The 26,176-nt window shown below is 47.6% G+C and overlaps 1 protein-coding gene across 5 annotated transcripts in view; it reads right to left on the bottom strand.

The window, feature by feature from the left end:
* Positions 1-387: 387 nt before the first annotated feature.
* Grid1 (glutamate ionotropic receptor delta type subunit 1) overlaps positions 388-26,176 on the bottom strand; it is a 737,700-nt gene continuing 711,911 nt past the window's right edge. For 2 of the 5 annotated variants that reach the window (XM_087201127.1, XM_087201126.1), the window contains 5 exons: positions 16,590-16,756; positions 10,840-10,898; positions 10,499-10,739; positions 10,154-10,244; positions 388-1,105 (listed from right to left, as the gene is read on the bottom strand). In XM_087201127.1, the coding sequence (XP_087057253.1) occupies positions 677-1,105; positions 10,154-10,244; positions 10,499-10,739; positions 10,840-10,898; positions 16,590-16,756 (987 nt within the window). In that variant the 3' untranslated portion in view covers positions 388-676. The remainder of the gene's footprint in view (positions 1,106-10,153; positions 10,245-10,498; positions 10,740-10,839; positions 10,899-16,589; positions 16,757-26,176) is intronic. The other 3 variants (XM_087201128.1, XM_004867726.3, XM_004867724.3) reach the window with 3 other exon arrangements.

The following is a 26,176-nucleotide window of genomic DNA, read 5'->3' as shown; positions in this document are numbered from 1 at the left end:
ACGGGCGGCTTCTCTGGGATTCAGAGGGCAGTGCACACTGACACACATGGGAGTCACCATCTTGAGCTGGACTGTCTGGAACTGCTCTATGTCCAGAGCAATTCCTCAGAGCAAGGCCAACCGGAAGAGTGGGTCACCCTCCAGCACAGTGACCCAATGGGCCAGGCTAGGGCTGGCTCCAGATTCACTCTTTACCTACCCAAGGAGACTCAAGGAGGAATGAGGGGCCAGGAGCAAAGGATGGAGGGGAAAGCTGGCAGTCCTGGCAGCCAGCAGCATTGGGGGCTCATCTTCCTTCTCCCCAGCAGGAAGGGACTCCTTAGCTGATGGCCCTTCCTGCCCTCAGAAAGGCCCAGGAACATGGGGCTCCTTTGGCACTTCAGAATGATCACAAGTAATTTGCCTTTTTATTCATATAGAACAAAATTTACAAAGTCATTCATACAGTTTTTGTGGGTTTTTTTACTGACTTCGAAAATTGGGAATATTCAAAATACACTTTTACCCCACTCCATTCTGTCATTATTTACACATATGTACAAGAAAAATGAAAGAGTCTGTGTGTGTGTGTGTGTGTGTGCGCGCACATGTGTGTGGTCTGTGTTGTCATTTTCTCGTATTAAAAAGCTCTGCTGGTCGGGTGGGTGGGTGGGTGGGTGGCGGGCAGGCGGTTCGGTCAGATGGAGGTGCCATGGGAGGTGTCCAGAGCCTCTGGGAGGACGCCTCCAGGCACAGGCTGGAAGGACATGGGGATGGGGGTCTTTACTGGGCTCTGCCGGAATAGCCCCCCATTGGGCGACCTGTGTTTGCACTGGATGGAGGGCATGGTGGCCGAGCTGCTCAGCGGCAGTGGCAGGTTGCTGCTGGGCCCTGCAGAGAGTGTCCGGCTGGCACCGTGGCTGCTTTGCTCTGGCAGAAAGGTGCTGACTGAGAGCTGGGTGTTCTGGTACTCTCTTGTGGGCTCCAGGGCCTGGCTGGGTGCCAGGCCTCCCATCTCCAGGGCAGAGAGCTCGATAGATGCAGGTGAGATCTGCTTGTGAGCAATGTCTTCATCCATGAGGCTGTTCATGCGCCGATGTACCTGCTCCAGATTCACCTCTTTGTCCTGGAAGGGAAGATGGGGAGGTCAGGGGGGACCCTCAGGGGCCAAGGCTGAATGACAGCAAATGCAAGGGACTTGGAGGCACCAGGGCTGCTCAGCCTGCTGCACCATATTCACCCACCATGGCTTCCACTGCCCACCATGAATGGCCTGGCTGCTATCTGGGGAGACTGCAGGCTAGAACATGCAGCAAAGACTTTGGTGACATTGTTCCTGGCCTTTTCACTTGGCTTACAATCACTGTGACAGGCAGAGGAAACCCTTATGATGAGATGGTTTGAAGAACTAGCAAAGACAGGAGATAAATGGAGCCCCATGGGAATAGAGGCAATGGCCCCTGGGCACCTAGCATGCCCCCTGCACTTGCCCTTTAGAGCTCAGAACACTCAAAGTCTTGATGTGATCATCTCCTCCTTGTACAAAAGGAGATTTGACCTCACCAGAGTCCACCAGCCCTGTGGGTGCCAGAGGCAGTCTTGAACCCCAGAGTGAAACAGATATCTGGTCTTACCAGGTGACCTGTGCTCTCCCCACCCACATCTCCAGGGAGGCTGGGTGCTGGGCACCTCCCTACCTGGAAGGCTAATGGGCTATGGGTTTCTGGGTGGTGATGGTGAGGAAAGGTACTTTCCCGGGGTTGGTAGACTCTCCTGGTATATCATGAGGGTTTGAGGCTGCCCGGATGGGTGATCCTCACCTGGATACTGCCACACCATGGTAAGTAGCACCACAGAAGATTGATTTGTTTATTCGCTTCAGAAAAAAAAATAAACAGAACCATATCATCTTTTTCAAATTGCTTGGTTTTCTTTCAATGTCAAAATGAATCAAGGTGGTCACATTGCTTGAAAGGTCAAGGAAGAGGTCATCTATTCATCTACAAAGCTGGCATGAGACTGAGCAGCTGCTCATGAGAAGAGCCACCCCAGCTCCCAGCTTCTAATCTGGAAGCTGCAGTCCTATTTGTAGCAACATGGGTATCAGTGAGCCAGGCAAGATGATGAATGCTGCCCTTCTCACATGAAATTCCAACAGAAATGCAATGTTAAAGTTCATTTTCAAGATAACCATGTGGGTTTTCTAATACTGATAGCATATATTAAAGAGAGGAACCCAAACCTTGTCCACCTCGTAGGAGTTCTGGACATGACAAGACACTTAGAATCCTTGAAAAAAGGAATCATGTAGAATAAGGTTGTTCCCATTACTGCATTGAGCACATCTGGGGCTGGGACATCAGGAGTCCCCTGAGGAAGAGGCACCCTGAATAACTGGCATGCATTATTCATCTGAATAATCCAACCCAGGGCTAGCTCCCAGGGGGATTCAACTCAGCATGTCTCAAGTGGCAAGGAACTGCTGTCCCCTATAATTCCCTCCATGCCCCAACATTCTCAGCATGGAGAAAGAGGGATCACTGCTCTATAGCATTCTGAGCCCAAAGCCAGCAGTAGCTGGTGCTTGACTTCTGGTGGGACACTTGGTGTCATTCTCAAAAATTCTCCCAGAGCAGGAAAGCTGATGACATCTATAAAACAACAGAGAACTCATCTCAGGCCGGGAAGAAATTAGATAATGAGAACATCTATTGAGGGAGAGGGTCAATACATTTAGCTTGGTGTGAGGGATGCTGAGAAGAAGCCAGGGACCAAATATGGTACCCAAGGTCATGCTCCATGACCCACACCCATACATACCCAGAAATGTGCTTCACTAATTGCCTGGGTGGCCCTGAAGCCATTCAAATTGATGATCCAGCTTGCTACAGTATCCCCTGGGATAAGCAGATGTGATTCCCTCAGCTCTCTGCTCCTGGGTCCTCCTAGCTCTTGGGTCCTTGGTCACTGAACAAGCTCCAGTTCTGCTTCTCACCAAGCCTGCACCTTCAGCCTCCTTGTAGCTACTATGAGCTTCTGTGAAGCTTCTGATATAGGACGCGGCTCCTGCATCTGCATTAGCCACAGTCAGTGCCATAACTGTTTTGGTAAATATTTGTATCCATAAGCTGTTTTCATCTCAAAAGGTACAAAGGGCTTAAAGGACTGGTACTAGAGAGTATGGAAGCAGAAGACAATGAAAGAATTTCAAATAATGTCAGGGTTTAAGCAGACAACTTTGCTTTATCTGCAGCCAACAAAGGTTGAGAAGGATGGACAGACAGGATGTCCTCAGTGTAGACTTCTGTTTTTGCAGAGGGAAAACTGGTGACCAGGCAGTCCTGGGGATCATTGGAGGAACTGGTTAATTGCATAATCTTGCCTCTTCCTCCTTTCTGTTCTCATTTCTGGACTTTAAGGAGCCCTTTGGGGATGAAGGCAATAAAGTTTAAGAGCGGGCTAATTAGCAACCAAGAACAAGTGTCTTGGTTCCAGCTGTTTTCACTCTGGATTTGGGCAGTAAGAAGGGAGAGCCTGGCCCTTTTGCTAGGAGTCAATTAAGTGCCAGGCCAGGGCAGGTTGTTTGGGAGGAGTTTTTTGTTTTGCTAAGGTTTGAAGAGAGAGAAAGAAAATTTCCTGTCCCAGAAGGCCAAAGAAAGGCAGGGAGTTGAGAGTAGGGCCAAAGAGGAAGGAACTCTCTCTACCTAGTGCCAGCAAAACAAACAGAGGGAGCTCTTTTGTCAGGGAGAAAGACAGACCAACATCCTCTGAAGAAAAACTGTGAGTAGGGAGGTCTCTCAGGGATAGAGGCCTTTACCACTGAAGCACAGGGAGAGGAAGAGGAAGGGTGCAGGACTGGGAAAGTGCCAGGGCACAGAGCACATCTGGGAGTTGATCAGGTAACAGCAAAGCATTTGGAAAAAAGACCAACTCAGGGAGTGGGTACAGAGGTGGTCAACTACCTTCAAGTCAAGATTCCTCAAGCAAAGTGCTTAAATAGTTTCTTCAACCCACATATCCATCCTTTACCTCAAATTAAGGAGGGATGCACCAGTCCCCAGGACTGCAAAGCTGTGCAGTGTGAATCAGCTCCCAATTATGGTTATTCATTAGCCTTTAAACATCTCCACATCAGGACACTCAGCAAATGTCCACACCAATTAAACAGAATTTCCAGGGAGAGTTTCTAAAGCCAAATGGCTGTCAAGAAGCCAACCTCCCCGCACCAGCGGGACCTCACTCTATTCAGATCCCATTATCCCAACAGTGCCAATATCCAGGCTGTCAGGGTCTCTTGTATCGGGAGTTTCAATGGATATGAAAATGGGTTGAACTAAAGGCAGATACTTCCCTGATCCCCTGGATAGCAAACATAGCCTCTTTGTCTCTGGGTCATTTAAGCTGCCTGCCAGGCCAGGGATGAGAAGCAGAGAGCAGAAGCCCACCTCACCTCACTTGGGTCTTGAGAGCTTTGTGTTCCTGAATCACCTGGGGATGCAGACTTAGCACACACAAGGTCATTACATGTCTGACTGCACCTTCTGGATCTCTGGCCAAGGAAAGGGAAGGCAGGCATCATCAGCTCACTCAAGGAAAGAAGCAGGAGTGATTGAATAAATATATACCTTTTCGACAAAATGGTGCATTCTATAATGTTATGCAAATTCAAATATTGGGTGTTTTTATGTGAACTACATTTGTTTACATCCTCATTCTCCCAAGGTTTCGGTGTTCAGCCAGGTAATAACAGCTGTGGAAAGAGACCTGGAAACTTATCTCTGCCTTCATTAATTTACCATAGGTAACTGACCTACTCAAACATCCCTGCATATGACATAAAATTCATTGACTGCATTTACCTATGAATCGGCTAGATTCCAGCTCCACATTTCTCACCCCATATTAAACATGACAGCAGATGCACCAACAGAGGTTACTGGGGAACCTCTCTCAGGCGTTGTCTTACAGAGAGATAAAGTTTCTGTAATTAAGCCGCTGTTCACCAATGTGGAAATAATCCAGTGTATTGGAAAACGGTAATTAACTAAACTATCATCTATGTAACAGCCTGTTACACAGGGGACTCATTAGAACTGGCTTTGTTTGGAGTCCAACAGCTCCTATTTTAAGTTGGGCAGGAACAAAACTAGGGATGAGGGACTTGCCACCTGACTGGGGTGGTTGTTGGCAACATTCTCCAGTAACCACTGAGACCAACCAGGTGGAAAATGAGACCCAGTGGCTGGGAGAAAGGCCACCAATGTGATCTCCTTAAGCACTGCTCTCAAGACTTACGCTGGGCTGGGGGTCTGCAAGTCATGGTTGGGTAAGAGCAAAGGGGCTGAATGTTAAGTCAACAACGTGATCTCAGGAGATGATGGGCAGTTTTACAAAATGTCATGCACAAGAGTTTTGATCAGTTCATTTGCAGATTTGCAGGGCAGGGCCATGAGAGGGAGTCAACAACCACTTCAAATCACAGGTAGGAGCAGCAAGGCTACAGAGGAGAAAACTGAGGCTAGGAGTGAAGTGATTTGTCCATGTTTACACAATTCCATGGTAAGTGGAGATTAGGTAGAGTACCACCCAGCTCCAAAACGGGACTCTTCCACTCTGGCAGGCTGGATGCCCCCAATCCCACTTTGGAAGGTTAGTATGACCTAGGCAGAAAGTTTTCATCTTAGGCAGGATATTGAAGCACATGTGGAGATGTTAGAAATTAGGATTGTCTAAATATCCGTAATATGAGCCTTTGGAAAGTAGGGCTCAGGTATCTGTATTTCTAAAAAGCTTCAGAATTAATCACCTCTGATATGCAGCCAGAACTGCAATCCATTGATTCAGCTTCAATGATTACACAACAATTTAACATGAATAACACTTTCTTTATAGGTGCCCAGACTGGATCATTCATTCAATAAATACTTTTGAGCTCCTACTACCAGATGAGCTAACGCCCTTGGTAAAGCATTCATCTTTGATTCCTGGCACATAGAAGATGCTCGATACTTCAGTAATATCCATCATCCCTTAACAAGAGCTTCCATGTTCAGGAGAGTGGGCAAAGGGATGAGAATGCTGAGCTGAGGAGGTCCTGGCAAAGTGGAAGCAGACACAGGCAGGTAAATAATCACTGGCTACGAAGAATCACATCCAACAAGGGAGATGGCTAGAACTCAGAAGCAGGGTAGGCTTTGCCCATGAGCTGGTTTTGAGATACAGCATGGCGTGTAATAAGTGTGCAATGACTTCATAGTGGAAGGCCCTGGGCAAAGGCCTGAATCATGCACCCTCACTCTCTGTACCGTGTCACACTTTCTGATCTCAGCAGTGTACTGTTGGCCAGGCTCAGTTCTCAGCACAAGAGGGAAACAAGGGTTCAGAGAATATAGAGGCCACACCATCAGTGTGGCCTATGGAAGAACTGAGTCCACCCTTCATTCCCAAACTCCTCTGGAAAATGCTGGTAGAAAGCCACCCCACACACACACACACATATATACACTATAAGAAGCCCAGTGCCCTGGCTCTTTAATGACCTACCTCTGGAAGAATATATAGTTCACTTCCCAGCTTGACCCTGGCCATTTCTGCCCCACTTCTCTGGGGATAGGAATGACTGCCTTGAATGTTGTTGAAGAGGGTTGATAAGACAGCAAGTAATGTTCTCTGTACAGGGAAGGTTCCCTAAGGTGTGACTTGTTTTCTCCAAATCCTTCATTGTCCATATCCATGTCCTTAGGAGGGAGGAGCCCCTTGGCTACCATCAACCAAGCACAGTACTGGGACAGGGACATCATCATTAAGTCATTTCACACTCCTTGGGTCAGTATACATGAAGAGGGAAGAGATACACAAGAGAAAACCTCTGTATGGAGTAGAGAAGGCACCAAGGGGGTAGGGGTGCACAAGGGCGTGGAGTTGAAGAGGGTCCCTAGGACCCAGTCTTCCATAGAGAGTGGTGTTGAGGGGAATTCCTGAAACAGAGGGGCTGGCTATGACACAGCTTTCTGCCACAAGGTCACTCTGGCCTCCATCAGCTTCTGTCTCCCATGCAAGATGGGGTGGAGAGGCAGCAAGGCAGGAAGCAACAAGAATGCCAAGCTTCCCACCCAATGATGAATGTGCCCACTCTCTCTCCTCGTGTCATCTCCCATTTGTGTGGTTCTCATCTTTATTTCATGAATATTTTATTCTCAGAGCAGTGGCTCCACATCCACCATAAATCTAGTGGGTGCTCTTTACTGCAGCCCCGAGCTTGGTGCATTCACCTGCATTGGGTAACTACATAATTGTCTGATTCCTCAGAAAAAATATGAGCTCAGATGTGCATGAATATTAAGGGCTGAGTGCACATTACTACTCTTCCCCAAGTAGGTATCTAAACTCTGAAGACATCCAGTACAAGCCATTAAACACAGCTTGGGCTCCACCTAAAGACAGGTTTCCGGCTCTTAAGAAATACAGCTAGTGTCCCAAAATGAAACATTCTGTGAGTAACCAGACACTCACCTAATTGCAAACAATGCTCCATAAAACATGGGCAACCAGTAGCACGGAGTAGGTCTAAATTAAATACCATCATTATTTTTGCAAAGGGTTTAAAGACATGCTTCTAAAGTACTGTCATTTCATCCCCTTCCCTGGTTCCTGTTGGAGACATGATAAGGTCCCAACCCCTCAGCCTGGCAGTGTAGTCCTTCAGGCAGATCCCAAGGCCTCCTTCTCCAGCCTCTCCTATCAGCATCTCTCTCATTCTCACACTCCTTGTTAACTCTCTGCTTACCCCACCCTATTAGCAACTTCCCATCGAATCCCAGCCCTGGGATTCGTACCAATGCTCAACACTGTATTTACCACTCTGATCCCTGAAACTCTCACCACCCATTCTTCATAGCCGCACCATGCTGTAGCTGGACTTGGGGCCACCCTACACTTTGGTGGTCCTTGTTACTCACTTCCAAACAGCTTTGATCAATTGGACGGAGACATCTTGGTAAGCTCTGTATTCATCTACCCTTGAGGAGGTAAACTTCCTAAGGGGAAGGGGGGGGGTGTCCCTATAAGCAAGCTTATTAAAGGAAGAAGGGAGGATGGAGGGGAAAATTTCATTCAAAAATTAGAAACCCGTAAAACAATGGAAAAAAATGAAATGTGTCCATGCAGCCCTTCTTAGCCACACCAGAGGGGCAGGATCAATGGTGACTACTGTGCTGGACATCACTGGCAGCCAGGGCAAGAAGACCTACATGTGGGAACCTGGACCATACATCCTATTGTAACTGGGACCCTGGGCTTATGTCAAAGCCAGAAGAGAAGAGAAGATATTTTACAGCAGGAAAGGAGCTGTGTCTGACATCGCGGTCATCTCTGGTTCTCCTGGTCTTCCTACCTGTGCCTCTCCAACAACTGATCATTCTCACTTCCTCACCTGGCCCTCCCACATGCATACATGGGTGTACACACACACACACATGGGTGTACACACACAAACACACACACCAAAACAATTAATTCTGGGGGGGCAGGCTGGAACTATCATTAATTAGGGGCTATGAAGTGATTAGGACTTCCAGCCTCCCCCTGGACCTAGTGGAGGCTGTGACCCAGACCCCCAGCCTGAGACCCAGATGCTGGCAGGACAGCCATTTCCTTGACAGTGCAGTACTCAGCCACCTGAAGATCGTCCCCTGCTCCTCCAACCTGAGGGGCATTTGTACAGAGGAAATCAGGCAGGAGACTTAGGAAAAAGCCAAACCTCAAAACATCACAGGCAGGGGGTGCAGTGTGGCTTGGCTACTGTATCTCCCATCTGCACTGCCCTCCCTGTTCCTACGCAGTGGCTTGGGGACCACCCCACCCTGTTGCCCACAAATGTTTCTGTTCACCTAGGCCTCACTGGTGACAGCAGGAGAGGGTGCCCTGGCTGTGGTGTGCAGGGGCTGATGAGATGTTCCAGCTGCAGAGGGATGTGGGGTTCTTCCCTAAAACTATTCATCAGAATAATTCAAGGTCCCTCCCAACGACTTCATATAGAATTTTCCACTTGCAAATAAAAGCTCAAGATGGAGCCATTAACTATTCCTTTTAGTAAATTTTCCTTAAATTTCTTCCTTCTTTCCCTCCTGTGGTCTGGGAGTGAGCAGAGAGCCACTGAACTGGTGGCAGAACCAGGCCTCTCATTTCCTTACATGGAGGAAGTGTGTCCCCAGGACATTTCAGATGTGCTGATTCAGCAGTGGCCACCTTCCAGGGAAGAGAAAGGAGGAGGACAGAGAACTCACTGCTTGGGATGATGGAGAAATGGTAGAGGATGGAGGGAGACAGCCATCACTGTGCTCACAGAGGACTCCTTTACAGATTGTGGAACAAGGGTGTGACAGCAATCACTGCAGACCACAGCCATGGCCCAGATGGCCTATCCTTATTGTTCAGAGGTACCAAGCTCCAGCCCTAGGTCAGGCTCAGAAGGATGTGGCCAGCTCTCTTCTCCTGCTTGTTTCCTCTCCCACCAAAGTACACTCTGGGTTTCTCCTTGAGCCCCTCCGTTGGAAGCCATGTTTATGAACTTGTCATGTCACCCAAGAACAAAAACAGGAAAGGTTCTGGTTTCTGAAAGGACTGATTTTGGATTTGATGCTCGTTGTTTTGCTATTTCCTGTTTGAGATTTATGTCTGTCCACTCCAACAAAATCAAGCAGAGCCATGATTCCAGATGTAGCAAGGTACGTGTGTCAGGGATTGACAGGCTCACGGATGGAGTGGCCAGGCTGATGTCACAGAGGGCCGGGTGGCTGCAGCTTCTGCAGCATCCTCACCAAACAACACCTCTAGTTACCCTCTTCTGGGGTGTCTCCAAGGGACCCTCATGAAGCCTTCATTAAAAAAGCAAAAGCTTGGCTTGAGGAAGAGCCAACACTCAAGGAGAAGGAAGTGTCCAGGGACAGAGTCTGAGCGTGGTGGGCACACACAGGGAGGGCAGTGTACTGGGCATCTGGACAGAACTGCCATGTCCCCTGAGGTGGTGCACCCAGATGGGAGGTGGGCAAGGTGGGCCCCACAAGGAAGGCAAGAGGGGGAAGGGTGGTGGGAGGCGCAGGGGTCCCCTGTACACTATGGCCCTAGGCGAGACATCAAAGAGAACTGGGAGGGAAGGAGCAGGCTCCTCTCTTACCCTACAGGTGGTCTCTCCAGGCCAGGGTGGAGGCACATGGGTGGGGCAGGGTAGGGAAGGGCTCTCTGGCGCTGCCCAAGCTGTACCTGCTCTATAGATAAATACAGGACTTTAGTGGCCATGGCTGGCACCTCAACACTCTGTCCAAACATAAAAACATCCCCTAAAACTATGTCTTTTCTCTTGCTTTAAAATCAAGATGAAACCATGCCCCAATAAAAAATGCTGCTGTCTCCAGACAAGGTGACTTGGGTGAGCACTAACTGGATGAAAACCACCCAGCAATGGCCCGTGCAACCCTCCAGCCTCTAAGCTGAAAAAGGGAGAGGAACCCCACATACGAACCTCTTTGGGGGTCTCCTGGTGGCACTGGTTGCTGTTCCACCACAACTCCAGGGCAGCCACCAGACAGGCGAGGAGGAGGCCAATGGCCAGGATGCAGAAGACCCCAGCAAAGCTGTGCAGTTTGAGGGACTTGCCATCAGCCTGGGTGCTAGAGTGGCTGGTGAGGTCGCAGCGGCCTGTGTGTGGCCACCACTTTTGCTTGAGCACATCCAGGTCCCCTGTGTCCTGCAGCTCCAGGATCCTGCAAGACACAACCCAGGTGAGCCAGAGCCACTGATCTCATCTATTAGCCACAGGAGTCCTGGCCACCGCCCCACCACGCTGGCCCCACCATGGACAACCTTGAATCATCCTGGTAGCTCTCTCCACTTCAGCTTCCCCTCCCAAGCCAGTCTCCACACTGTGAGTAGAGTAGACAAGTGGTCAGAATGTGGGCTTCGAATGTTCATGCTCCCCAAAATCTTTTCTTTCAAACATCAAAAATTACAGGTTGAGCATCCTTAATCTAAAATCTACCATCTGAAATGCTCCCAACTTTGAGCACCAATGTGTCCTCTGATGGCTGAACAACACTTGCTTCATGCATAAATTTAAAGTATTGTATAACATTACCTTCTGATCATGTGCCTAAAGTGTATATAAAACATAAATAAGTTTCATGTGTACACTTAAGTGCCATTCCCAAGACATCTTAAATATTCCAAAATCAGGAAAAAATCCAAAATCTAAAACTTCTGGTCCCAAGCATTTTGGATAAGAGGCACTCAACTCATCTATTCTAAGTTTGTCCCACTAGGATCCACAAAAATCTTTCATTCATTCATATGATTTAAGGAGTTTCTGCACTGTACCAGGTAAGATGTTCAGCACTGCAGAGTTTATGGTCTAGAGACACAAACACCAACCTTGAAGCCATTAGAAGAAGTGATGTAAAGACACAGGCCATAAGAAATATAGTGAAATGAAAATAGATGGCCCAGGAAATGGCAAATTTGGAGGGACTTTAGATTGGAGTACTAGGATGAGATCAGGGAGGAGGTGACAGGTAAGTGAAAATTTAAAAAACCATTGATTGTCCAACAGATTCTCTGGACCAAGGAAGATCCAAATGATGCTGAATCCTCATGCTGACCCTTTGAGATGATTACTTCTATTTTCTCATTTTTACCAAGAAGGACATTGGGGCAGAGAGATGAAATATCTTGCTGAAGCCACTTTGAGGTTGGCAGGATTGGCACTCAAGAAGGGGAGGAAGAACTTTCCTGAGGCTAGAGCTGTGTGTGTTTAAGAGTCTGACACACAACCAGAGAAGGTGTTGCGTATCCAGTGAGGAACAGGATGGTAGGAGATAAAGACAGTGAAGTAGGCAGAGCCTGGGCATGGGCTCCAAGAAGGCATGAAAGGGAGTCTGGATTTTGTGCTGTGTGCCATGGTGGAGTGGGCCAACTCCTTCTGATAACAGATTCCTCATGATGATTTCCATCTGTTGCAGTATTTTGTGGATCCTTCTGAACTCCAAGGGTCTAAACAGTGAGCCAGTGGCAGTCGGTTGCCCCTGATCCTCAAATACACAAGCGCTTCCATCTGCGGAGAAGAGCTCCTTGAACCTGGTCCATGATGATACATTCAGCGAGCACCACCTGCAGTGAGTGATTCCTTGAGGCCTCTGGTGAGCACAGAGAGTACAGGTTCTCCACGGCCAGGAGAAGCTCAGCTGGATGGCCACACAGACCCCATCCTGGACCTGCCCTGCACCCTGCTATGACCACAGGTCTGACTCTGTGCTTAATTACCACATAAAGGCTTGCAGCTGGTGGAAGGAAAGGGAGTCAGCCGAAGGAAACCTGTCAGCAGCATGGACACAGCAGAGCATAGCCTCTCACTGGCTTGAAATGGCCCAGATCAGTGCAAAGTGCAGGCCCTAGAGGCACAAGATCTCAGCTGAGAATCCTTAAACAAGGGACATTCCCCTGTTAACCTCACTGTCCTCACCTTACAGCATGGATCACTGATCCCTGCCAGATGACCAGGACAATGGCTGCAGGACAGGGGCCATACACTACTTTCCGTGTCTTCCCTAATATAAGAACAGGGGCTAGCACAGCCTTGGCTATCAGCGGATGTTTATTCTGTCAATAAATGTATAATATTGAATAATGAAAACTAATCTAAAGTGAAATGGCCATTGTGAGATCATGATGTCCTGTCCACAGTGTTCCCAGGGGACTGATGAGCATAACGGACTTAGAATGTGACTGTGCATGATGGGACTTGGTGGCTGAGATAAATGCATGATTTACATGTGCATTTGCATGGCTGGGGCCATGCTCCCAATGCCCCTGAGCACTGCAGCTCTCTCCACATTGCATGATTAACTGGGCAGCTGCAGTGTCTCACTTGCTATTTCACATGGCTCTTATGGTGTCAGGGCAGCTGCATGCCGGCATATCCACCAGCAGTAATTAAGCCCCAGCTGGCAGGGTTGAATAGTTTGAGCTTCCTGGCAGCCACAGCACCAGATACACAAGACATCAGGATCCTGGAGAAGGCTACCAGTGGAACTAGGGGCTCACCTTGGAGATGGAGGAACTTCAGGTTACGGACATAAACTCAGCTCTGATGAGCATTAGTTCAAATCCAAACTACGAACTCCTGAACCCCTCAAACTTAGCTCTCCCATCACTAAAATCTGAGATTAAATAAATGCACCTGCCTCAAAGAACACTGGCTCATGACCTGGCAAGTACTAAGAGCTCCACAAAAGGAGGGGAGCAGCCACACAGTCTGATGGCTATGTTGACCAGCAGCTCTCTTAGGCCACTGTTGTCCTGAGCTACCTCTTATTGAGAACACAGCAGGAGTAAATCATTCCACACTGCCTGAATCCTCATAACAGCCTGCAGAGCAATCCTTACGATGTCTGTTTTAACTTGTGAAGACTCCAGGCTCAGAATCTAGAAGATGTGGACAAGGTTGTAATTAGAAAACAACAGTACTATTCTTCAGACCTGGATGGTTCTGGTTACAGAGGCTTCGCTCCTTGTGGAATAGCAGATTGTTCTCTGAGGGCCAAATTCTGGCCCAGGGGATGGAGAGGCCCTGGCCAGATGGCGGGAGCAGATCCTCACCTCTCCACTCTTCAAGCAGCCCCTGTGTAACATAAGGTGGGCTGCTTAATTTTGCTGATCTCTTTCGGTTACCTATAATTGTGTGCATCTTTTATGCCCAGTCTTATTCCAGAGAGAATGTAAGGCAATTTATAGGAAGAAACAGAATTAAAGCAAAAACAAATAAAAGGAAACTGAAATACAGATGCAGCAGGAAAGACAAGTCCCAGGCACAAAGTGCCTTACAGAACAAGGCTAAACTAAAGCACACTATAATAATCCATATCCCACTTACTAGGAAGCCAGAGCGATAATAGCCACTTCCTGAAGCCAGTTGTTCTATTTTCCAGACAGATATAATTGCAGGTGTTTGCCTTTATTCAATAGTTGTGGAGCTTGCTACACAGTAGGTGCTCAATAAATGGCTATTAAGTTGCTAAACATTTATTGAATGCCCACTCTGCATGCTGTGGTCTGCAAACCTGTTATTGCACATAAGCCTCACCACTCACACAGACATCTACATCCTATCCTCTGCCAAAGCTAGGAAATAGATTAGCTCCTAGGATGAAGGGAAAGATGGGTTCAGATACTGACCAGATAAGGCTGAGGTCTGCTACATATGCATAGACCCTCTTTCTGCAAATGGTTTGATGCACTGTCTCTGGACCAGCCTTGTCACCCTTCTAAGCCGCACCCAAGGCAGCATGCACTTCTGCACACAGGATACAACAAAGCGTCAGCAGGTTGGCAACCTGAGGGCTGAGTGTTCCTCCAACAGCAGACACCCATCTGCCAGGAGAGGGGTGCTGCTAGCCCAGGAAGTGCTCCACCATGGAGACAGGCTATTATTGACCATGAAGACAATTATTTAGAGTCACCAAGCATATGGCCTTCTGATAGAAGCAAAGAAGGATACATTACTTCCTGTGAGAATGACATGAAAATTAGACTGGCCACTTTTGCTGGTGGTGACCACTAGGATGGGAGGGAGGGCCCATAGTGACCTCATACTGACAGATGGACAGGTTCTTTGCACAACTGTCCTAGGGCCAGCCTGCCTCCTGGGATTGCACACCTCCAAGCTAGCCTTGGTCCACTGTCCCTGGGTCCACATGAGTGACATCAAATTCCTCATGCACCTGACAAACCTGGTATTAGAGGAGAGGGACCATACTCTTTTGTACTCATCTCCTCCTTCTCCAGTGTGAGGACTTTTGTGTCTTCCTCTGACCTCACTTGGGCTCCCACTGCCCTGACTCCATTTACCAACCCAGTGGAGTCTCAAAGTTTCCTGGTCAATGTCTGCTCTCCCCTCTCTTTGAACATCCAGTTCTACAGACTTACAGGAGGTAACTGGGTAGTTCAAGCTCAAGGGACTCTAACTGTCCCTTCTTGGGCCCTGTGCTGCAGAAGCACTGTATTGGGGCACATTCACGGTTTTGGTGTTGCTGCAGTGTGGGCCTCACGGGCTCCACTGAGATGCTTGCAGGTCAATGGTCTGTGCAATCACCCCGAGCTGCCCATGCAGGAAAGTCGACTAGTACAAAGCTCAAGAATGCCAGTGTGCTCTAAAGCCTAAAGAGAAACCGTCTTTTCTTCATGCCTTGAATCTGAGCAATTGATAAATCATTCCTCCTCCTTCTCTCTTGTCATTGCTCTCTGCTCCAGGGAACAGAGAAGCAGAGTGTATACTTGATGAAATTCTAGAGAAAACCCCAAAGCCTCATTTACCTTAATTAGTCCTACCCCTGGTGCCAGCTTTGCACACACTGCACTTACAGGACTGGCACTAGGCCTGCCTACCACTTGGGCACTTCTGCCACTGCTTTCATTTGGGGGACCAAGCCAGAGCCACTCTTGGGGCTTCTCCGCTGGACTCTGCAATTCCACCTTCACCCAGCAGGAGGGTGTTGGTCCAAGGCTGAGCGATCTTTGGGGACAGGAGCTCCTGTTGGCAGACTGGCTGCTGGGCAAAGGCTACTGAGCTTACCTTCAGTTCAGTGTGGCTAATGCCAGGTCACAAGGGGAACTGCTATGGCAGAAAAAGAGGTGGAATGTTGAGGGATTAATTTTCTCAAGAAAGCTAGCCAGATGCCTGGGCTGGGAAGTTAGAAACTCGATCATGCCCTGAGCGGCTTCAATCCCATGGGAAGCTGGATGGGCAAATGCAAACTAGACACAATGTGCTGATTTCTGGTAGAGGGTGTCTGTGGACTTTGCTGAGGCTAGAGCCCTCCTGTCTGTAGCCTTCCTCTCCTTTTTCTCCCCAGTGCCCATTCTTTTTGCTAATATTAACTGCCAGATATCTATATCAGTTCTCAGGAGATGGCTTAGAAACCTGGATTCTGGTCTGGGGAGGACAAGGAGGGGGCATGAGTGGCCCTCCTCTCCAAAATGGAGGACCAGGCCCATTCCTCATCCAGCAGACAGCATCTCCTTGCACCAGGAAACTCCTGCGCTACCATTTGCAAGCCCTCGGGACATGTGCAGGAGATGTTCTGCCACCCAGGATCCACATTTCTAAGCTTCCACATGACAATTACAACTTTGCAGATATAGTATATCTCCCTTTAAAATTGAGTATTAGGCCCTTGCCAGGTCCTATTCTTTATCCATTTAACTGGCTAACTTCTACTCCTTCAAGGTTCTGGTGGTACTAACTCTGGGAAGTCCTCCTGGGTCTCCTAGGTCTTTTCAGATGTACTATTCTGTCTGCCACCCCACCCCAGCACCCTGACAGTGACCCTGTCATCATGCTTATGCCTTGGGCTGGCATCACCAACTCACTCACGGCCCCACCAGCACTAGGCACCCTTTTAGGAAGGGACCACATACCTCCTCTTTTTATCCAGCACCTACACAGGATCTAGCTGAGGGAGGGAGGGGCACTGGATACAGTCCATGCTCTGAGGAGAAGGTCTGCTTCTGCCCCCACTACAGGACTTGGAGGCTGCTGGAGTTACCCCACTGGTCTTGCCTACCTCTGAGAGAAGAGGTCCCTGTAGGGGCTGCCATGCTGCAGGGCAATCCCGTAGCCCTTGCTGCTGATGCTGTTGCCAGTGACAGTCACTGAACAGTCGTCGTCTGTCAGGGCTGCATACTCCACCACGGCCACATCCCACAGAAAGGCGTAGTTCCCCTTCTTTGCCTGAAAGACCAAAATCACCATGATATCCAGCAGGTCTGACTTGCTGTATCAGCTTCAAGCAGCAGACACCTCTGTGTCGAGCTTTGAGGTAACCATCCTAAATGGTCCCTCTGCCCACCAGACAGCCCAGCAAACTCGCCTACCATGTTCTGGCCTTCGAGTGCCACTGCTGGTTGATGCCATTCATTCTGGTTATATGTGAAAGATGTAGCTCCAGCCCAGCTCAAGGAGAGGGGTAGGAAGGAGAAGCTGTAGGAGGGTCATGATGGATGGGTCTGTTTCTCACTTACCCCTGAAGAGTGCAGAGTCCAACCCTGGAGGACTGAGCTGTATGAGTCAGATGTGCAAGGGGAGTATAAGAGATGCAGGGCAAGAGGGAGAGGCTACTCCCTGGACACCGTCCCTGGGGAAGAGGGTGATGATCAGTCTGTCCACTTAGTATTTGCTTAGAACCTGACTGGATATTCCTTAGGACACACCTTGGTGATGGCCTTGGGTTCAGTGCCCCCGGGCAGCCGTGACTTAATGTCCAACACAAGCACATGTCTGGAGCTTGTTCTACAGGGAACAACCCCTTAGGAACAGAATCCTGACTGTTACGGTGCCAGTCAGGCTTCTGCCCCTCGCCTTCCTCTAGCCTTACATGAGGGAGAGCCTGCATGCACAAACACACACACGTGCACATGCACATATGCATACACACAATGCACACACACACACGTCTATGTTTATACAGGAGACAGTTTCTGGTGTCAGTATATGTCATAAAGTGCAAGGGGTTCGCATTATTCCTTCTCATAATAGCTAAGTCCCGGAAGCAGCTTATATGTCCATCAGCAGACAAATGGATGCAGAAAATGTGGTATCTACACACAATGGAGCACTACTGTGCTATGCAGAAGGATATACTTGAGTCATTTGTAGGAAAATGGATACACCTTGAGAGCATAAAGTTAAGCGAAATAAGTCAGACACACAATCTTAAATATCACATGGCTTCTGTTATATGAGAAACCCAAATTATAAATAAAGAGCAAAATAGAAGACAGCTACTAAGAAGGAGAAAGATAGATCTTTTGAAAATGGGAAGGAAGGGCCAGGGATTTAGCTCAGTGGTTTCGCCGCCTGCCGCGCCAGCTCAAGGACCCGAGTTTGATCCCTGGTACCCAAAAAAAAGAGAAAATGGGAAGAGAACCAAGAGGTGGGGGGAGGGGAAGCAAACCAAAAAAGATTAAGATGTGTTACAGATGTAACAACTCCTCACAAGAAATGTAAATATTATGTAGTGCAAATATGTGGTAAGAAAAATAGAATTGAAAAAAAAAAGATGATCCCATCAGAAGTCTATGTGCAGGAGTCTACAGCTGAAGTTCTGCTCCATCACACGCTCTACAGTGACGTTCACTTCTATCTTGGACCACGATTCTAACTTTGACTCGGATTCAGGCACTCTGAGGGGATGGGAGCTGTTCTACCTTTTGGAAGGAAATGCAAACTAGACATTACCCCTTGGTCTTCTTAACAGAGTGTGTAATGTTCTCGAAGCTGCAAAGTGCCTGGTTTCATTCTATAGTGAGCACACAGATGTCTCTTTCCCCTCTTGTTCCCTCCTACCAAGACTTACACCAGATGCTGGAAGATCTCAGTGTGGCCGTGGCCACTGGGCTGAAATATCACACACAAAAGTAGGCCGAGCTGCTGAGCTTCAGGACCTTGGGCACTGCGGGCGAGGGCACTGTTCCTGTCTCTACCTTCCTCCCATTGAGTCTTCATGTGCACTGAGAGTTTCCAGAGAGTGCCACAGCTGCTCAGATGAAAACCAAGATTTTCCCTCTCTCAAGACCCTAAGTGCCCGTAGCCCAAGATGAGTCGTTTTCCTGTCAGGATCTCTCCATCATAAGGACTTATGGGCAGAATGTGACCTCCTACTGCAGATCCAGGCTGCTCCTAGACTTTCACACTAATTTGCCCAACCTCCTTTTCAGAAATGACACACACCAGTGCCACCTATTGGCTTCCATGTAGGGAAGCAATTCAAATATTACACCAAAGCCTCACTCCTCAACCAATCCAATTTCAGAAATCCTGCAGGACTTTGACCTGGGTTGCAAAATTACACACATCTCTTTCCCTCCATGTAAGACGATAACAGTCTTTGAGATATTTTTCCTACTGGCAAACAAGTTTCCTTGTGAAAAGACATAAATTTTTCAACCTCTTAGTAACCAAGTTTCTCAACAAAATGTTGACTTATGACCTAATATTTGGCTTTAGTCAGACTTCGGAACATTTCACATCCATGCTTGCAATTCAACGTGACAATCAGACACTGTTATTTGTACGATTTCAAAAGGGCATGTCATGTTGAGGCAAGAATTAAGATCAGCTTCGTTCCTACCTTGCAAGTGATATTCCAAGAGCGAGAAAGAAATAAGTTGGCTCAGATCAAGTGGAGCCTGACTCTTAAGGAAGCAACCTCAGTTGCTCTCACAAGGCACCTGGACTCCTTCACACGATGTTGCAACTGTGGTTGCAGTTTAGCCTTGGGAATGGGCGGGCACAGATGCCAGGAGGAAGCTGCTTTTAGAGTCCTGCTGGGCTAAGCTGAGAAGGAGGAGAAGTGGAAAAAGGATGCCTGCAATATGTCAGCCTCAAATCCCTGCTCACCAGGAAGGCAGTCGAGAAGAGAGGGGAAGTAGAAATCTTCCTTGACCTGCTGGGTGGCCCAAGACCCTCAACTTGCCATTTGAAAACAGGGACTAAATTTGCCATTCTGTCTCATGTCTGCTTCAGTAAGCACGTCGTGGCTGGATCCCTAATCTACTAGACACCCCCAGAGCAGGACTTGGACAAGAAGATGTGTATGTTAGAAGATGGGAACTAAATCAGAACTCCAACTGCGGTGGACAGGCCAGATTTGGGCTCTATCTTTATGAAATACTCCTCATTCTCAACATTCTGCTTTACTTCCTTGGTATTCCAGAGCTTTCTAGCCCTCTTCTTTCAACCCTACACTAAGTAGAATGCAGCACTAAAACCTCCTCCTGGGGTCCCAATCCATCAGTTTCCAGGAGAATTTTCTGGACCTTGGGGATGTCTCCCCAATTTTTCTGGTGTGTCGCAGAGCCCCAGTGAGACATATGCCTTCTTAGGTCTGACCACACTGTCAGGAACATTTCAGATGCAACTTATAGAAGTCAAAACATCTCCACCCATCATAGTTTTGTCACTGCCTAGAAGACCCCCCTGTTATCCACTTTGCAGAATTAGCTCCATCCCACTCCATCCCATAAAAAAAATTCTAGGATGCATTTCTTCCTTGAAGGTTCAGAATCAGTTTTTCATATGGTCCCTAATAATTATGGATCCACTTCCTTACCTGGGCTGCTTGTCCAGAGCTTGGCTTGCCCACATGGGGCACACCTAATACATCAATCCTCCACCTCCAGGATTAACAAGAGTCTCCTTTCTGTCCAGTGCCTCCTGTCGCAAGCTCACCCCTTGATTCCCTGAGTCTCAGCACCCCATTCATTCTGTTCTTAGGCTCAGTCCCCTTCTCGGGGGGCTCAGCCTCTTATCTAGTCTCTAACTTCATTGAGAAAGCATGGCTGTCCCTCCCCACTGTCCTCTATCCCTCAGCTCCATTTCAGAGACTTCTCACGCTAGGAGATATTGTCACTTCTTTCTATCAACAACTCCTTTCTGGGGAGGATGTGTTTCAGGCTCTTGGGAAGACAGGGTATGGGCAGGATTCTATGCTCCTCTTGACTGTGCAGCACAGGCCAGTGCTCAGAGAGAAGGGTGGGCATAGCCACATATCCGCATGTGTCCCAAGCCCCTCCACCAAGCATCACAAGAAATTTGTAGATTCACTATTTTGCCACTTCTTGCTCATGGTAGTTGCTTCTTCCCCATGTCTCCCAGAGTTGTCTTATCCCTGCTGGTGGTGGCAAGTTAGTGAGGATGTCTGAGAGATACACTATGAGCAGTTTACAAATAGATTGGTGATATTTATTTCACAGTGCCAGAAGATCAAAGCAATGGTGCATATTTGCATTCTACTATCAAAACAAAACAAAACAAAACTAAACACTGCATTTCACCTTGTCAGTAGGCTGATTAACCTTTATCTGGCCTGTCCATCTATAATATTAAATGTGCTCTGAATTTCCAGTCATGGACTCATTTTATGTCATGTGGCCACTGAAATGTTGAGGATACTATAGGGCAAGCAATCAGAGTATTCTCCCATTGGAGAATGCTGGTGGCATTCACATCAGTCACAAATGCTGCTGGGCATGGAGCATCTGCTGGGTCCAGAAATCTGAGGTGCTATCCTCCATGGAATGATTCTCAAGAACAGAGCATTCATCCCCTTTTACAGATGGAGAAGCTAAGGTTTAGAAAAACAAAATGATTCATCCAAGCTTCTGCTCAGATAGTGGGTAGCATAGCCAAGTCAACCTAAGTTCCACCCAGCTCCAAAGAAGCCCATGCTTTCCCCTCTGCCTATCAGACTCCCATCAGACTCAAGTACAGAGGGCTGGAGAAAAGGCTCCTGGTGAAATGAATATTAATGCTTGTTTCTCCCTAGCTTTCCAAACAAAGATTGTTCATGGGATTGCTGACCCTGGGAGAAGGGAGGACATGGGTCTGCACATCTAAGGATGCTTTGGCAACCAGACACACCCTCATGTGCATTAACCACCCAGGTGGCACACATTCTGCCTCCCCTGGCATCCACCCTTCATCCCAACAAAGCAGTACCTGGCCATTCAAGAACCCCAAGTCCTAGCTCTGATAGTCATGTTCCTACAATGGCAACACATTGCCAGACACAGCCTGACCCTGGCTATGATGATACCTGTATTATACGCTGTGCCAAATCACAAGATGCAATAGTACAAACCCAGACCATCTATGGAGAAAAGGACAATTTTACATCCTGCTTATAGAAGCATGGGCTGGCATGATATTTCTGGAGTGGCAATTTGGTGGGGAGAAATGAATGCTTTTAAAATGTGCATGTGCAGCAATTTTACCCCTTGGGATTTCTCCTATGGAATTACATAATTTCTGGAATGATGCGTGTGTAAAGATTTTTCAGACCAACAAAACTAGCAAGAAATCAGAATCTAAATGCCCAACAATTAAGAATCAGGTGGGTAAAAGGTAGCATTAAATGATGGGACATTATATTACTATTAATATAGTGCTTTTAGAATATTAATTGTTGAGGGAAAAGTCCTGGGGTTGAGGCAGCCTGGGCTGTGAGTTCGCCTGAGTTTGGAGTCTAGCTATATGGATTGAATCCCAGCTGCCCTGCTTGCTGGATCTGTGAGCACAGGCAAGTTATTTAACATTTCAAGGCCTGGGTTCTGCTGGGTATAAAGTGAGCAACACCTCACAGAGCTCTGATGAGAATTAAATCCCTTGATATGTGCCATACTTAGGGCTCTGCTAAATAAACAATAGCCAGCACTTTACCACATAACAAATGAGAGCCTGTGTTAAGTTATTATGCCAAAGGTTTATCCTTCTAAAGAATCAAAATCAAGTAGTAAATACTATGGTCAGCTTTGGGTGGTGTCATTATGAGTGGATTTTATTTTTATTTTTCTAACCTCTGTTGCCTGTGCTTCAGGAAGAATTTCTTTTGTGATTGCAGATGTGTAAGAGGATAATTTTAGAGATTCAGCCTCATATCGTGAGTGGAAAAAGCAAGCAACCCCAGCTACCACATCCAGCTCTTTGTGAAGCTGCACTCTCAGGGGCTGGGCATGCTGCCCTGGGAGGATTCCTGCAGGGTGAGGTCCCAGGATGCAGAGCACTGTGCCTGGCACAGGCGCTGCCAGCTTGGCACACGCTCAGCTGCCTTCTCTCCAGTCCCCAGAGATTCATCTGCCAGCTGTGATAGAAACATCTTTCCTCCCACACACTCCCCTCCCGCCAGTCACTCCTCCACCCTCAGTCAGCAACACGCTGTGTGAGTGTGTCAGCATGTGTGAGTGTGGGTCTGCAAGGATGTGAGGTCATGTATGTGTGAGTGTATATGCATGTGAGAATGTGTGGGAATGTGAATGGATGTATAAATCTGTTTTCATGTGAGAATATGTGCCACCACATGTAGGTGTGTATTTGTGAGTGTATGTGTAAAAACTGTGTGTGCATAAGTGTGAGAAATGTGTATGAGTGTGTGAATGTAGAAATGTGTATATAGGTGTGTGCATAAGTGTGTGGGAATGTGCACATGTGTGTGAAAGTTGTGTGAGTGTGTGGGTGTGTGAGAGAATATGCAGATAATTGTGAGCATATGTGGGCATGCAAGTGTGTATGTATGTGGAAATTTTAGTATGCGTGTATGTGCATGTGTGTTTGTGTGTGTGTGAAAGATACCATGAGCATCACAGTCCCCAGGGAGGCAGCAGAGAACTCAGGTACCAAGCGCCTGAAGGACCACAGCAGACTCACGAAGGCTCATTCCTTCTGCTGGAGGTGAGGAGCCCACCTCTCCTTGGTCATCTACACAATGTAAACATTTTGTCCAAAATGATGTAGAGCATAAGGCCCTGTGGGCTGTTCACCAAGCCCAACTCAGGAGCCTCAGGAACCCTGTTGCCCAAGGAGGGCAAGATAATGATCTTGTATCTGGATGAGACTCTGGACAAGCAAAGGATGCAAAGGAGAACAGGCTCCGTGGGAGGGATAAAGATCACAGCTGGGCTCCTACACTGCCACAAAAGCGCCTTTCCTGAAGAGTCCACACTGTCTAGAGACAATTTGACTCAGACCAGAGTGAATAGGATGGAGCTGAGGTCCCAACCACTGGGGCAGCTTCACTCCATGAATGAAGGCACAAGGCCAGCTTGTGGGCTGGTCATGGTGGTCCCAGTGAGGCCACTCATCATCTGGGCAGGAAGACTGAGAAAATGGAGATGTTCCAGACATCAGTGGTACAAAATGGTTCATGGTGGCCAGGCATCTGCGTTCTGCCAATGACTACCTGTCATCCCGGTTTTCCTGTTGTCTTAGAGTACCATGGTCAATATTGAGAAGCATATTGCGGGTAGAGAGCAGGTAATTTTGCATCTCCATAAAGGCCACTGGTTCTTTTCCTCTCATAAAATCTACTCTGATCCCTTAACTTTCTTTTGAGAATCTTCAACTCCAGTTCAAAGAGAGCACAGTATGCTATGCTGGCGAAAGGATTTGGAGACAAGCAGACCAGGTCTTCCCATGGCACCCTTGGGCAGCCCCCAGAGCTCTCTGAGTGCAGTGGCCTCACCTAGAGAACAAGAGTGGCACAGTGTTCAGCTTCACAAGCTCACTGAAGGGAGAGACAGCATGGAAAGTGCCTGACACATTAAAGGAACTCACACAATAACATGTTATCCTCATGATCATGATGATTATCATCAACATCATAGCATAAAGTTTGGATCCTGATTAAAATGCAATTCCCTTGGGATAAATAACACTTGAAATTGGTCTCTGTCATCAGCCTGGTAAATTAGAAAGACTGTTAGACTGGGATACAGTCTTGGTCCAATTACAGACTCATTCTCAATTTATAAAAATTTGAGAGGAACCCAGATGGTCCTTCAAGTCTTCTCCAGCTTTAACATCCTCAAAGTCTGTTCTACAGATTAGTGTTTATCAGAGTGCATTCCCTGGGTCGGCAGCATCAGCAGCGCTGGAGAAATCATAAGAAATGTAACTGCTGTGTTTCATACCTGTCCCACTATCGGAGTGGGTGAGGGACAGTAGTTTATGTTTCAATAACCTCTCCAGATGATCCTGATGTGTTTTAAAGGTGAGTTCTAATGATATAGACCTTCGGGTCAACTTATTTCTGATCTTCTCTTGAAAGCAGATTTAGAAAGAGAAAGAATATTCAGGCTTTGGATTGGGGGCATTAGGTGGAGGAGGGGAAATCAGAGTAGAGAACCAAAGCTCCTGAAAATAAATTTGAAAGTTGTGCTGAACATCTTCTTCCAGAAAAGTTCTTTGCTTGGTGCTATTCCATTTGTCCTTTTCTTGGTAAATTCAGAATAAACTTCCAAGGTATAAATGTGTCCATTTCCAGACAAATAAATTGAGGCTTAGGAAGAACTGTGCCCAAAGCCATGGATGGAATCAGCTATCAGCAGAGCTTAAATTTCTCCCCATACCTCCTTGACTGAAAGTGGTCTTGTTCTCTGTCATAGTCAACCGTAGTGGCCCCTAAAGACCACATGGAGCCCCCTGAGGCAACAGCTGTGTTTTCATCATGCTTGCTTTCACCTCTGCTGCCAGACTCTGGCTAAGCATTTGCCGATAACATCTGCCTCCTACACTTGACCCTCTGGAGCTGCTATGACTGCCTTTCCTTTGGGGGCCCTTTGGTACCCTGAGGAGAAACAGCCCTATTCTGGGTCTCCTAGTGGGAGAGTCTGTCATGTCTCCCAGGAAAAAGGAGCTGGTTTACTACAAAGGAAGAAAGAAGAGCCCTAACCTGGAAGAATCAATGACTCCCTTCTCAGAAACTGAAGCTGCACACCATCAGCAAAGCAAGGGGCCATAAACCAGCCTCGGGGCAAAGGGACACATTGATTTCCAATGATTTGTCAAAATTTTAAATTGTCCAAAGACTATGATAAACCACAACCTAATCTGAGTTATACCATGGGAAAAATTAAGAATGATCCGAAAGAAAGACTAAATGGGTTTGCACAGATACAAAGCAGATCACACAGATAAAGTAAAGAAATATGCCACCCCTGGATGTGAAGGGGGAGAAAAACACATGAATCAGGTGCATAGAGCACAAGCATCCGTGTGATTCAACATGGGGAGTACAGGGCTGGAACCAGGCTCATGTTCCTATGTCATGAGCACAAGCACAAGCATACATACAGAAGGAGATGAGCTCCTTGATCATGTTTATGATGTCTGATCCCCTACCACATGTCTAGCGTACAACTGATGCTAAATGTGTATGGCAACTAAATGGAAATCTGACAGGAGGAAGACCAGAATTCGAGAAGCCTGGAGCCTTGCCAGCAGGCTGAGCTGGTCATGTCCCCACTGCCCACCAGGTACAGGCTCTATCTTCTCTCTGTAGTCTTTCCCACATGCTGACCTACCTCCCTGGACACCCCTGGTCTTAGGCTGAGGGTCACTTTGTAAGAATAAAACAGATATTGGGCTGGAGATTTAACTTAGTGGTTCTGCCACCTGCCTCAAAGGTGCAAGGTCCTGAGTTCGATCCCAGGTACCAAAAAAAAGAATAAAACAGATATTAACAAAACAACAACCACAACAGTAGGTAAGCACCATTTATTCAAGCAGATGTTCTCAAACTCAAAGGAGCCATGAGAATCATCTGGAAGGACCCAGGCTGCTCACCTCTCCACGCTCAGCTTCTGACTCATCAGCCCT

The sequence above is a fragment of the Heterocephalus glaber genome, unplaced genomic scaffold (genome assembly GCF_053883595.1).
Source record: "Heterocephalus glaber isolate CG9 unplaced genomic scaffold, H.glaber_assembly_v1.0 deba00001755, whole genome shotgun sequence".
NCBI classification, from domain to species: Eukaryota; Metazoa; Chordata; class Mammalia; order Rodentia; family Bathyergidae; genus Heterocephalus; species Heterocephalus glaber.
The sequence above is the reverse complement of the archived record's forward strand: the minus strand, read 5'-3'. Positions and strand labels throughout refer to the sequence as shown.